Source organism: Carassius auratus, chromosome 34 (genome assembly GCF_003368295.1).
Source record: "Carassius auratus strain Wakin chromosome 34, ASM336829v1, whole genome shotgun sequence".
NCBI classification, from domain to species: Eukaryota; Metazoa; Chordata; class Actinopteri; order Cypriniformes; family Cyprinidae; genus Carassius; species Carassius auratus.
In genome coordinates this window covers 11,018,341-11,032,826 of record NC_039276.1, presented here as the reverse complement: position 1 = coordinate 11,032,826, position 14,486 = coordinate 11,018,341, and the positions used below count along the sequence as shown (strand labels likewise).

Sequence of the window (14,486 nt, the reverse complement as noted above, 5' to 3'; positions counted from 1 at the left end):
ACATCCGGCACTTAATAATCATAAACTCCATCAGGGGTGAGCAGTGTTTGCAGACCACAACAGCATGGCGGCACCACGCATCCTTGATGTAAGCACAAAGCACAAAGCCCGCCGCCGCGTGATTTAAGCTCCACACCCTTGATTACTTTGGCAAGCGTTACAGAACATTGTAACAAATCAAATCAAAGATTTTACAGAACAAATCAAAGATTTTCATAAACAGGCTTTTTTGATTTAATACATATATATATATATATATATATATATATATATATATATATATATATTATAAGAGAACATAAGTGTAATTGGGAAAATGACCACCAGTTGCTAAAGTAGGATTAGTCAGTAATGTTGTTAAGGTGTGGATTAGCAAATGTCAGTTGAACAAAAAGGTTTAACTTTTATTCTGTTTTTTAGAAAACTATTTTTTGAAACCAAAAGTTATCTGTATAACTTCTAAAGACATTTTTAATCATGAAACAACCATACCATACATAGTAGTAAACTCAAGTAACCTAATACAGATTCTCAGAGCAAGCGTTTTGAGAAGGATCTGAATTCAAATATACTGCGTTAATGACAGATGTGAGCACCAATGAGATTTTTGTGTGCTTTATTGTTCTTTGCCCTATTTTCCTTATATGGTGTGCTATTGTGCACTAACTGTGCAGCAGGTAAAAAAAAAACTTGTGCGATAGTTTTATCTACAAGTTTAGATCAATAAAAAGCTTGAGTACATGACAGCAATTATTTTGGGCAAACCACTCCTTTCATATTACTCCAGTCCAGTCAAAGCCGTATCACTCTTTATCTACTCATTTATCTTGGGATATTCTGAGAGCCATTGTAAGAGTAATTTTATAAGTTTTTTTTATTGTATTTATTTTTTATTTTTTGCTTTGTAAGCAATATATAAACAATATGTATTTGTTTATTCAGCATATACAGAAAATAACAGAACAATGTAAGGTTACTTACAGAAATGTTTGAGATTATTTATTTTTCATTACAGTTTTACCATTTCCAAACTTGCAACATAATTGCTAATAGTGTAGCCTCATGTTTTATTAATCACATTTAAAAGTAAATAAATGTAAATTTCATGTATCAATATTTTAAAGATATACTATGAGCCAAAGAGGACACAAAAGTGTGTTGAGAAAATTGCTATACAGTTATAAATGTCATTGAAGAGCCTTTAAATGCACAGGCAGGTTAGATAACAAATGCCATGTTATTCATATTAAAAAGATTTCAATAGGCTTATTTATTCTGATCTGATATGATCTACTGGAAACAAATGAAAATGTTGTTCCAATGAGATCTCTGTGAACAAAACCTCTACAACAAGAGCAAAGCCAGAATCAAGTGTCTTGATCCAGGGATTTTTCCTCATTTTGTCCGTTTGTCAAAGGGAATGCTTGGGTGCATGAGGACAAAACGCAAACCCTCCGAACATGCAGACACACAGAAACACATTCAGAAGCTATTAACCCTCCTCCAGCTCATCAACTTTGCTTTTGCAATCTTCCTTCAGAACCATTAGAATACCCTGAAGAAATGACTTTCCAATTAAAGGGGATCTAGGAGAAGACAGCCTTTTTATCTCTGACTCCAGGAGTTCTTTATTCCAATCATTTAAATTGGAATAGATTTTTCAATTTAGCCACTGACTGCTCTGGACATGCAGCAGAGGAGGCCAAATAGAGCTGCGTTCTGAAATATTTGTCCCTCATAAAGTCACGGTGGCCTCGAACGCATTAATGTGTTTTTCACACCACTGCAGCAGACAACAGATTTTTAGCTCAGCATGCTGATGGAGAGAAAGCCCATCAAGACTGGCCACCTCCCCACGCTGCAGAGCACTGAACTGGTGCCTGAGGGTTTTTTTTTTTTTTTTCTGGCATAGTATGATTGGGTTTATTTTTCTTGTAAGGCAAAGGCAGCTGTTACATTGTGCACATGTAAATGTCTGACTCAATTGATAAGTAGTGATCATGAGTGTAATATGTTGATCAGAGGTGTTGAAACTGTGAGGCCCACTGTCTGTCCACGTCTGGGAATAATAAATGTAGTATGCCTATTTTGGCTCACATTAAAGGTACAATTGTCACAAATGTTTTAATTCTCCTATAGAAAGATGTTTTCTCCACTTTTAGTTTACTCCCCAAAATTGTAATAGTTTATTTTTGCAGTGCCTGCTACTTAAAATTAAGACTTTAGGATATATATATATATATATATTCATAATTACCTATTTTTTACATATTCGTTAAATACATAAATAAATCAACTAATGTATAATGATTTCATACACGTTATTCTAATCGTATTCCTATGTTAAATATTTCACATTTTGTCACTTCAGGTGATGAGCCCTACTACAGATTTCATCTGCAGTTTAACTAGGTCACAGTAAAAGAGAAAAGCATCTAAAATTATGTTATAAGTTTTATTTAAAGTATCCTTATGTTAAATTGATCACATTTGTGTCTTGGGTGATGAACTTGATCTCAGAATTAATTTTCTTTCAGTAAGATAGTGTCAGTCATAAGACTCATGAGAATCTGGCTGTAGAAGACGATGCATACAACATTTAAACAATGCCATAGACCCTGAAATTGCTTAAGTGTAGCATTCATGTTAGGGGAGCCCACCAGCAAAAAAAAAAAAAAAAAAATAGATAGAAATTGTATTTATCTGCAGTAGAGAGTTGTTCAAAAGTTGCACATGCAATAAAAATCTACATTGTTGTTGACAAAAGGAGACATTTGCAAGTTGTGTTTCCTTCATTGGATTGTTGGCCAATATCCACCATATCCAAAAGCACTTTTTTTTTCTGTTTTATAAAATATCCCGTTACTGGTGTGAGAAACCACTGCAAGTGATCCAAAGCGATGATCGTTAATACATTAGGAATGATCTGTCCTGATAAATCAAACTGAATCAAAAACAATTTATTTCGTTCTTTTGAAAAAAAAAACAAATGCACAAATGTGAGAGAGAATAAATAGCACTGGAATATTTGTACTTGAGTTCTTAAATCCCCTTGCAGTAAAAACAAATAAATCTGAACTTAAAGGTGCTGTAGGGAACTTTTGTAAAAACATATTTATTAAACCTGTCATTATGTCCTGACAGTAGAATATGAGACAGATAATCTGTGAAAAAAATCAAGCTCCTCTGGCTCCTCCCAGTGGTCCTATTGCCATTTGCAGAAGCTCAATCACTCCCGGTAAAAATTAACCAATCAGAGCTGCGGTCGGTAACTTTGTTTGTGTTAAAAATGTAGAAAAATTTATATAATAAGCGAGTACACCATGAATCAATTTTCCAAACTTTGTTTTTGGTTTGTCCTGAATCACTAGGGTGCACCTATAATAAGTGTTTATATTCGGACTATTTTAGATTGCTTCGTGGGTACGGCGGTGGAGTAACCCAGTACCTTTGTGATTCTTCATAGACATAAACAGAGAGAAGTAGTTCCGGCTACGGTGTTCTTCCGCAAGATGCAAGCAGTTCTGTTTATTAACCGCTAGAGCGTCAAAGTTCCCTACCGCAGCTTTAATCTAACTTAAAGAGAAATAAAAAATCACAGACACACACACTGGCCAAACTTGTGTGTTTAACAGGCTTTAGCTACTGTGTAGTCCAGCCCCTAACAAGCCCTGCCATCAACACTGTAAATTTCCCCAGCTTCAGCCTAGGCGGAAACAGTTGTCTTCTTCAATTACAAGTGGAATCAGATGTGCTTGTGTTTTCCAGTCAGGCCTATGAAGTCCTCAACAGCTCTGGCAGCTGCCTTTTAATGAGCATTTATTGTTTCGCTGGCCATGGATACCACTTTTAAAGGGTCAGGTTCAAGGCAGAATGATTTTCTTCGCACTGCTTTACAGAAGTGTTTAAAGAGGGTTTTGTGGACTGATGGTTCACTCTCGGCTTCCTGACAACTGTGTTGGCTTGTTTGGCTCTCTCCCCTATTTCTTTTTTCTTTTTCTCTTTCCTGAGTTGTTTAATATAGTTGTGTCGCAGGAATACAGAGGAGAAGATTAATGGACGCAAAGGATTGGTGGCAGTTGTGGGGAGATTCAGGACAGAGCAGGCCAGCAGCCATCTGTTCTCTCTACCTTTATGGCTCTCTTAATGTGGGACAGGAGACAAAAGCATCTCCGCCACCAGGCAGGCGGTGGGCATTTCTGTAGCGCCAGTATAAACTAATTGTCAGTTCTTTTGACGATGCACAAGCCAGCCGCAGACACAAACACATACACACACACAGAGTTTCTCCCAAATGTCTTTTTACCTTTCAATCAAGCTTGGTTGGGAATGGTCCAAGACAGTTGCAGCACGTTTGGAACATCGCTACGAGAGAAAAAGTGATTAAAAGATCCTCTTGAGGCAAAACAGATCATTCACGGAGACAGGATGGCGCGTAATCAAATTAAGATGAAAATATAGAGATGGCCCTTTGGTCTTTTGAAATGAAACAGAGATGTTCTCAGAACTTCATCAAGTGTTGGCCCATGCTCAAACGCAAATGCGGACTGGCACTGCTTTCTTCTGAACGTCATAATCAACTTCAGTAGAACTTGTGTAGCCTTCGAGTAGAGTCAGACATATCGTAATTATGAGCTATGTGGACCTTAACAACCAAGTGTTGTCATATTTACCAGTGAGGAACTCATAATTGTTTGTGATACTCATATTATGTCATGTTTCCATGAAAGATTGTGAAAAGCAGCTCTGCAGCAAATGATGTGGACAATTTTGGCTTAGTTATTTCTATTTTAAGTGCTATAGTATATATTTGTACATGACAGCATATGGTCAATGTCAAGTTAATTACTTATTACTTATTTGATAATGATTTAATAGTCTGAACCTATGTCATCATAATGACTTTTTTTCAAATATTATTTGCCTGAAATCTATTAGAAATTCTCAGGTTTTAAAACATTTTACATTCTTTTCTATTGCGTTAATTATTTTAATTTGTTCCATGCCAGTTTGTTATTGTTGTATCAATTATTTCAGGTAATGCTGCCCTTGGTGCCACATAAAAACAGAATGAGCTGTGGTTAGGTCACTTTGAATATCTCTTCTTGGCCAGATTATGCTGTAGTGAAGTCCAGATTTTATGTTATCAGTCGAAAGTCTGGCTTTGTGAGACTAAATTGACCTAAAAGACTTAATTCTGATATTTGAGGAAAATAAAAGACCTCTTTGTTTCACACGGGCTTATTCTCATCGCACAAACCCGTCTTATGTTAAACAACAACCTCACTTTTCTCTGGCGGTGTCGACATCTGTAAAGCAAAATGAAGTTTCCTCTCTGAGTATCAATCTTGTAATTGAGCTCTCGGAGGCTGCTACGTGACACGCACACACAAGAACCCCTTCCCGCTGTCAGATCCCTACACGCGGATGCCCTGCGCTGTCACACTGGAGTGGTCTATTTTCCTCTCTCTCACAATCATTCTTCTGTCTGCGGCTCCCTGGGCCCTGCAGTGGGAGTCCGCCTGCGCACTTAACGTGTCAGGTTTCAATTATTTTGAATACCAAAAACCTTCCCATAATGAGGTATGACACAGACATGTAGTCGAATTTTAAATAGGATTTAATTGTTTTCTCGGTTGTAACTTCAGTCGGATAACAGAGACAGAGGGGGATGGATTGAGAGAGGAAGAAAGAGGGAATGGATTGCGAGAAGTGGGTGGGAGAAAGATGAATTCAACAAGCGAGGGAGACAGACAGAAAAAGTCTCTGATCTGTTTCTTAACACAAATCTCTCTTTGTAAGCTGTAGCTAGGGCCATGTTTGGAATTACAACTTCCATGTCTCTTATCCCTGTTGTAATTCCACCTTGAATTTTCCGCTGGTGTGATACGATGGATCATGGGGAAGTTTAAGTGAGACTGAATTAAATATTTAACCGATCCGACACAAGGCCTGTCTGCTCCACAGTGCTACAATTAAACCGGGGTGCCGTGCTTGCATGTGCAACACTCGATCCCCGCTGAACGCTGTCGGGAACATGCTACTTTACAGACTTAAAATAAATCTTGTCCTAATCTATTGAAAAACCTGACAAGTGGAGCCCAAGGTTTCAAGGCACTTAGCTGAGTAGTGTAGAAAAAGGACTGTACATTATTTATGCCCCCTAATGGTGCTGCTATTCTCTGTGTGTGAATCAGCACTGGGCTCGTCCGCTAAAATAGCCGCCGCTGTAATCAAAGCCATATGTTTTCCTCGCCTCTCTTCCTCTAACTGACAGGTCAATGGACTTGTCTTTGCATTGAGCGCATCCTTTCAGGGAGATCACACCTTATGATATAGATTAAAGAGCGCAAGGTCTTTCTCCCCACCTCTGACCAGATAAGATCCTAATGCATAAGTCAGCGAGGGTTAATGCAGGCACCGCCGGGAACCGCGTGATTTCTGTGGCTATAGAGATAATGAAGGGCACCATCCAATCGTTTTCAAACACCATTATCCACCTCAGTTTATTAGGCCATTATGCCACTTTTGGCATGGTTTTGTATAAGATTTTTCTCTGCTTGGGGATGCCTGGAATTTCCAGACCAGATTCTTGAATGCTTTATCGCAACTGGAGATGACCCTACAGAAGATCTTATGAGGCTAATCTTTATCTTTGTCGACTATGTGTGAAAGAAAGTATGTTTATTTTGAATATTAGGGGTACAATCAGACTAACAATGGGTTTATGATCATGTATTATTATGATGATTATTACCGTGTTATTACTGAGTACTGATTGACAGAATTTAGGAAAACGGTAAAAGAAAAATATAACATGATATTAAAATGAAAACATTACCATATATCCATATGTTTTAAAATATGTTTTTATTTAAATTATCTATTTGATTAAACAAAATGTCATAACTGGATCTCCCAGTGAAATAACTTCTCACAGGTGACATTTGATGTCCAATCACATTGTTCCTATAAACCCCGCCCCTTTCTTACAGTCAGCTGCAAGCTTAATAATGCGTTGATAATGTGTTTCATTCGGATGTAAATCACAATATGGCGGGAAAGATCTGTTGCTACTTCCATTATATAGCAGACTTTCAAGTATTCCGGTTTAATGTCTTTTAGTCACATTAATTATATTCCAGTCTTTAAGCCGCACAGTAGTTCTTCTATTATTATGAACTTCTGTGCAAACAATCCAGACGTCTGATGAAAATGTGTCTATTTTTAAAACTTTTAAGAGCTCTGTGGTAATATATATTTTGTGGAATCTGTAGTAAACATCTAGAGTTCAAGCACATGTCCTAAGTAAGACATGCTAACTGTAAAGCTGTTAACATGAATAACATTCCCCTTAAATGGTCTGAGGAAGCCAGTCAGACACTAGCAGTTCCAGTCATGTTTTTTATATGATTTGTGAGTTTGGCTCTGGTATAAGTGCTCACAAACACTAGAATCCCATTATAATTCCCATATCACAATATAAAACTGCAACAGCTGAGGCATAAAAACAACACCATACCAACTCCACTGAAGTCACCTGAGACGGTGCAGAGCAATATTGAACCAAACAGATACCGCAGGCCCACTCTGATCATCACTTGATAGTGTGCTGACAGGCAAACTCTATTAAGCTGTCTTCAAATATGCAAAATGATATGATTTTACAATGATTACATATTCACTTCCCAGCTGGCTGGCTCCGTGCAACTCCATTTGTCATTGACTATTGTGTCCAATTATATGATTAGCTCCGAACACTCCGCCACTTGGAGAGCTCTCATGTGTTCCAGTGCACTGACTGATTCACAAACAAAGTCATTACAACATGTATTCACACATATCAAATAACAAACAGATGGCCATTGTGCGATGGCTGATTTGTTTGTAACACGAGCGGCTGAAAAAAAAAGGTAGTATTTGCTTGGCTTTGTTTAAGCACCGACTGTTTTATCCCCAGAGAGAGACATCTGGCTGCCGAGGCGGCTAAATCAACTCGAATGAAAGACAATCTTGTTTCCATTAATTTTTCCTGTGGCAAAAGCACTTGTTATGAAGATTCTAAATTAGTGAAAAAGCTTCCAGATAATTCATCATATGCGTCGGACAGAAGACCGCGGTTGCTCAGAGAGTGTCTGTCTCCATTAACTTGCTGTGATGTGTATCAGGTGGGGGTGGCTGAAGTGTGTGTGCGTTAACATTTGCAATGCACAACTTACAATAGCTTAATACTGTTTGGGCAAATTTTCAAACTGAAGCATAATTGTGCTGAGTGTATTTATACAGTGGCGCCAAAATGTGTTTGGACATTTAAGTCACTTTAAAAATGTCTTAAAACTTCGATTGCATTTGTTTCAAAATATCAAACCAGGTGGTATCTGCAAAGGATTTATGTTAGAGTTTCCTCAGAATTTACTTCAGTTTATCTGTCTCAAGGTCATTTTTATGATGTTGGTTCCCCTCAAGTTCCCATCTGGTGTATTCATATTAAAGACTGTTTGAAAGAAAAGGTGCTATTGAATTTACTTCAGTATTGTGAAATATTACCAAGTGAAATGGAATAATGAACGGGGCTAGATTTTTAAACACTTCCTCACCATCAAGTTGGGAGGAACAGTAACTGCTTGCTTCAGGACAGTAAACTTGGACTGGAGACAGTTTTTTAGAAATATATACATTTTAATTAAAGTTAATCAAGTAAAGTGCAGGGTATACATTGGGTGTTTGATGCATAGCAGATTCATGGAAGCTTTTCTTTTTCTTTCTTTTTTTTTTTTTTTGTACAACATAATTAAGTTTGAAGTTGATATTAATGTATAAGGTCTTATAACCAGTCACCACTATTCAAAATTTCACAATTTGTCCCTTTTTTGTTCCTTCAGGGTTTCATATAAATTGTCCTGCAGTGTGGCATAAATTGAAAAATTGCTAATTTAACATACAGTCTCTCAGTAATCATTAGTTCACAATAGCTGCAAAACATGAAGAGTAATTATAACAGAATGAGAAAAAAGAAACATTAGATATAGCCACAGGATGTGTCAGCTTCCCAAAGAAGAAATCAGTCCATCTGTCAGCAGTCACATATTTTATGGAAAGTTAAAGAAAACTAAGGTACATTTTTCAATGAAAACAATTTAAAACCATTAGCAAATATAATACCTCTTTCAAGTATTTTATTAACATAACATGACACCACCTGATGGTGATATCGGGACAAAGCACAATACGAGTAGAATAAATGAGCCCTGGTTAGTAGCGCCATCTGCAGGCTTCTTAAATGCTCAAGTTTACAGTCTTGCTGTTACAAAATACTGTTTCAGTTCAGTTTTAAATGTGATCAGCTAATCAGCTTGTATTAAACAAAATGTATATATTTGAATATTTTAATTTGTTTATATATATATATATATATATATATATATATATATATATATATATATATATATATATATATATATATATATATATATATATTTGTAAGGTAAGTACGACATGTTCCTGGATCAACATTTTTGTTAAAAATATAAATTTAACCCAATCCCTACCCCTAAACCTAACCCTACCCATAATTTATTCCTAAAATCCGTGGGAAATTTGAGCTGATTAACAAGGATGTAGAAGCACCTAACCCTGATTTTAAGCCTAAAACAGATATTTCCTGAAAAGTTGATTGGAATGTTGTTCCAGGATCAACAAGGATGTTAATCCAGGAACATGTTGTACTTGGTGAAATCATGCTCACCATAAGCATACTTTGACAAATCTAGCATGTTCTGCAGAGACTGCAAAGAAAGTGTTGCAGTTCAAAGTAATGGATTTCAAACATCTTGCAGTGATAATGTAACAACACACTGTAAACCCTCTAAAAAAAATTATAATTTTGCTTTGATTGGTATACTGCTGAATGAGTAAGGCAAAAAAGAACATTCAACATAAACCAAGTTCATTGCCACTTAATCTCCCCTTACACAATTTTAGCTTTTACTCATCATTCCAGGTGGCATGGCATGCTGGGAAATAGAAATCCCATCCCAGTTTTAGCTCAAATTTAGTTTGTCGGAATAAAAAGAAACAAGTTAATTAAACTAAAAACAATTAAACAATTCAGATTACTTATAAGATGTCCGTTTCATGAACTCAGAAGTAAAAGCAAGTTGAAAATACTCATAAAAGTAAATTTGTTTAAAGACATTTGTTTAATTTAAGTTTGCGCTACTCAAACCAGTTCATTATTTAGAGAAGGGTTTACAGTGCAGCCCCACACTGGCCTAATTTTTATATGTATACAAGAAAACTAAACCTTTTATTAATACTGCGTTATATGTGGCTCTAACTGTAGCCTCTCAATTTAGAAAATTAATCTTTCTCAATCTTTAAAACTCTAAATTTTTAAAACAACACACATACTTGCTGCATGAAACACAACAACTGAAAAACAAACAGTTTGTCTTAGGGTGTATTCACACAAAGTTATTTTGAAAGTGAACCCTATGCAAGTGAACAGTGATGCAATGCAGCAACTACCAATGAAGACACTGGAGCACATGTGATCCATCTCGTAAGTTGACTGGGTACTTACTGCGAACAGTTTCACTAATTAGTATGATCATAATTTTTATTTTCTGCGATTTAAATCTCATTCTGGAATTTAATTGCAAAAATCTACGTTTGCATTCAGTTTACATTGCTTCAATCAGCTGTATTATTTCTCAGATCATGGCACTGGTCAGGTTGCTGAGCGATCGAACGCTGTTGGTGTGAAGGCTCTTCCTCCGAACGCTCCTCAGATAGTTTCTATACAAGATCACGCTGATCACACGGTCCTGAAACTGCTTTGACACAATGTAGAAGAGAATGATGTCCAGCACTGTGCTCGCATTCATCAGGAAGGTGGTGAAGGCCCCCCAGGTGTTGTAACCACTCTCACTGCTGGCCAACAGCATGGAAACAAAACAGATGTGGTAAGGCACAAAACACACCAGAAGCTGAACGATCAGTGTGATGATGATCCGGATGGACTTCTGCTTGACTTTGGGCTTCAGTTTGGACGTGCGTCCATGGATAAGGTTGTCTACGATGACCAAATAACAGCCCACCATAATGCACACCGGCACCAAGAAGAAGAAGACAATACGTGCGAAGTGGACAGGATTGTCACGGCGCAAGTAGATGATGTCGTGCATCTTGATGCAAGTGGTATAGTTTGTGTTGCGGTCAGGGTCTTCTTCCAGGAGAACAAGCGGAGCTGTGCTGCCCAGGGTCATGATCCAGACTCCCGCACAGGACAGCAAGGCTTTACGGACGCTTTTTAGTTCTCGGGTGTGTCGCGGCTGCACTATGGCCACATAACGATCTGTGCTAATGAGTGCGAAGAGCCACAAGGCCAGGCAGGGATAGAGCACCGTCAGTGCCGCATTAATCCTGCAGAACACGTCTCCAAAGGGCCAGTAGTCTTGACTGTAGTAGACCATTCGAAAAGGCAGCAGTAAGATAAATACCAAGTCCACTAAAGCGACATTGATCATGTAAATAGTGATGGAGTTCCGTCTTTTAGTGGTCAAGGCAAAGACCCAGAGGGCGGTCAGGTTGACCACTGTGCCAATGACGAAGATAATGATGTAAAACACTATGCTAGCAATCCGGTACACATAGGGGACGTGGCCCTCGTTGATGACAGGCGAAGTGTTATGGTCCATGATGGTTTGCCTGATTTGACCATAAGAGAAAGAGAAACCAATTTAAAACAGTAGTTTATTAATTCAAACTAAGCCTGTTGCAGCATATTGAAAACGGTTATAGACCTTAATCAGAGTAGCATTATATTTCATTTTTGATGGGAATTAAAATGAGGATCTACAGTAATAGACCAGTAATCCTCAAATCTGGCTTGCAAGATCCACTTTCCTGCAGAGTTTAGCTCCAACCCTAATCATACAAACCTACCTGTGATTTTCTAATAATTCTGAAGACACTGATTAGCAAACTCAGGTGTGTTTGATTAGGGTTAGAGTTAAACTATGCAGGAAAGTGGATCTTGCGAGCCAGATTTGAGGATCACTGTAATAGACATACAGCTTGTTCACTGGATTGTGCCGATTGTTCATCCTATCAAAGTAGACAAAATAGTAGTTTTGAAATTTAAAAGGTCTAGGAACTTTATACATTGTGTGCCACTGTAAAGACTGACACCTCATTTTCATCCATGTAAAATTCAATATGGCCTCTACTCTGAGTAATGTCTATTGAAAATTTACACACTTTACAGATGCAAATTTATTTCTAATAACTCTTGTACTTTCTGTAGTCTCTTGCAAGTGTGATGCAAGTTTGTTGTTGTTTTTTTTTACTTACACTTAATAGAATAGTAACAGAACATAAATATGTCTTTCTTTTGTCTGAGCAAAAAAAGAGTCTTAAAACTATATGAAGTAAGTAAATGATGACAGAATTGTAATTTTGGGTGAACCAACCTTTTATGACATGACACTTTTTACATTTTAGTAAAAAATGTTAAGACACCAAAATGGTTTTCAAAAAAGTGAAAGACAACCACCCTCAGATATGAGTGTTAAGGTAAAAAAAGAAGAAGAACAAGAAGAAACTAACAAAAATATTGAATATTAGTCAGTATACCAATACATCATAAAAAGAAGAATGCTACTTTCACTACAGTTCTTTGTTATTTATTGTTTTGACTTGTCATTGTCAAATTTCCGTGCAGAATTAGTTTATATTCATCAACAGTCATCCTGCACCTTAAAAAATCACTCTACATACGTTTTTGAATATATAATGTTAATGAATGGTCTACTTACTATAGAAACCACATTTGATCTACAACATTGTCTTCTGATAACGTTGGCTGTTCGTAAGACCTATGGGTTTTCAATGGCCACATTTTGTTCAAGATTACAAAGTAAAAAATTGAAAGGTACAAACCTCAGAGATCCATGTTGTTGGCATCGTATTTGTTCTGAGGGCTGTACGGTTGATGACTATAATGTGCCCTTGCTGCCGAGCTTCGATCTAACAGAGGAAGTTATGCCTTTGTCTTTATTTAGATTAGAATTTTTCTTTTGGTTTCTGTGAAGCCCCTTCACTTCCTGTAATGCATGTACTAGTGGAGAATATATCTCAATAGCAAACTCTATGACATATGCACTTTGAGAGCAGTGGAAAAGTAAAAATGTGACAGGTTTGGGTGCTGGTTATTGATTGGGAAAATAGGGTTTGTCACACAGCATTAGCTCTCTTGGGAACAGCTCACAGCAGGTGGCAACAGAAGGCATCTGGTGTTGAAGAGTTTTAATTAAACACAGGATGCTGAGGTTGGTGGTGTGCAAACAGGAAATGAGATCTTTGTAATGAACAGGGCAAAAAGAAAAAGCTAACCTGATCAACCACGTTTAGACACAACAATCTGTGGTCAACTTAATATCTGAAAACTAAGACTACCTATGATTGTTGTCTATGCCACATCTCTCTCTCTCTCTCTCTCTCTCTCTCTCTCTCTCTCTCTCTCTCTCTCCATGTGCTCATAGTTTTATGTACGTTTAAATTCTGTCACCATTTGCTTACATTTATGTCATTCTAATCCAAACCTGTATTACTTTCTGTCCTCTGAGGAACACAAAATATCATATTTTGTCATGATATCTTTGGAATATCTTTGGAATGTGAATAAAAGATGATTTTGGGGTGAACTATCCCTTTAATTAATGCTGTTGTTGTTCTGTGACTTACTGTGGTAGCAAAACCCACACGAGTGGAGTGTTCCAGCAGCCACAGTTCGGCCCGGAAGAAAGAAGGTACTTTAAAAACATCAACACTAAAAACCTGTAATATATGAAGTACATTCATATTCTCCATTATTGTGTTCCATTGTGAACTGTTACCTCTAATAGTCGTGCCAGTGTGACACGACGCCTACACTGTACATCGACTGATTCATTCACCCTCTTTTAACCTTGTCAGACATTTCCTCTCTTCAACACTCGCCCACATCAGGAAGTCACTATAATTTTTAATTTACCCATATGTGGATTACTGACACACAAACATCATTCTCTTACAGATCTGTAGTAGAGACCTGGGGATTTTTTGTTTTTGGTGAGATTCTTGTAAAAGTATAGAGAAATGAACTGTAAAATGAGGAACATCTGCTTGGTCTCTGGGTGCACGCAGTCTGCGTTTTTTTTCAGTTCCTCCATATTAGAAAAAGGGGAAGGAAGGGTGGTCCTATAAACAACCATAATTTAAATAATATAAAAATGTTTTATATTGCAAATATTCTCTTATTTTTTATTAAGTTCCATTATTAGTTTACTTGTATCACTTAGAGCTTGGGCAATACAAATTAATCTATATTGTCTTGGCAATGCAAATTAGACTCCCAGCATGCCTTACTTTTCCTCCAAATCATTAATGAATGCCATACATAGTAGGCCTATTATAGAATCTATGAGAAGTGAATATCATAGTTC

The 14,486-nt window shown here is 37.1% G+C and overlaps 1 protein-coding gene across 1 annotated transcript; it reads right to left on the bottom strand.

The window, feature by feature from the left end:
• Positions 1-9,875: 9,875 nt before the first annotated feature.
• Positions 9,876-13,382, bottom strand: LOC113053166 (N-arachidonyl glycine receptor-like). Its single transcript, XM_026217952.1, has 2 exons — positions 12,943-13,382; positions 9,876-11,709 (listed from the first exon to the last, which is right to left on the bottom strand). The coding sequence occupies exon 2, from the start codon at positions 11,697-11,699 to the stop codon at positions 10,713-10,715; it is 987 nt and encodes a 328-aa protein (XP_026073737.1). The 5' UTR covers positions 11,700-11,709; positions 12,943-13,382; the 3' UTR covers positions 9,876-10,712.
• Between the last annotated feature and the right edge of the window lie 1,104 nt (positions 13,383-14,486).

Coding starts and splice junctions, on each gene's coding strand:
- LOC113053166 (XM_026217952.1), bottom strand. CDS start 11,699: ATGGACCATAACACTTCGCCTGTCATCAACGAGGGCCACGTCCCCTAT.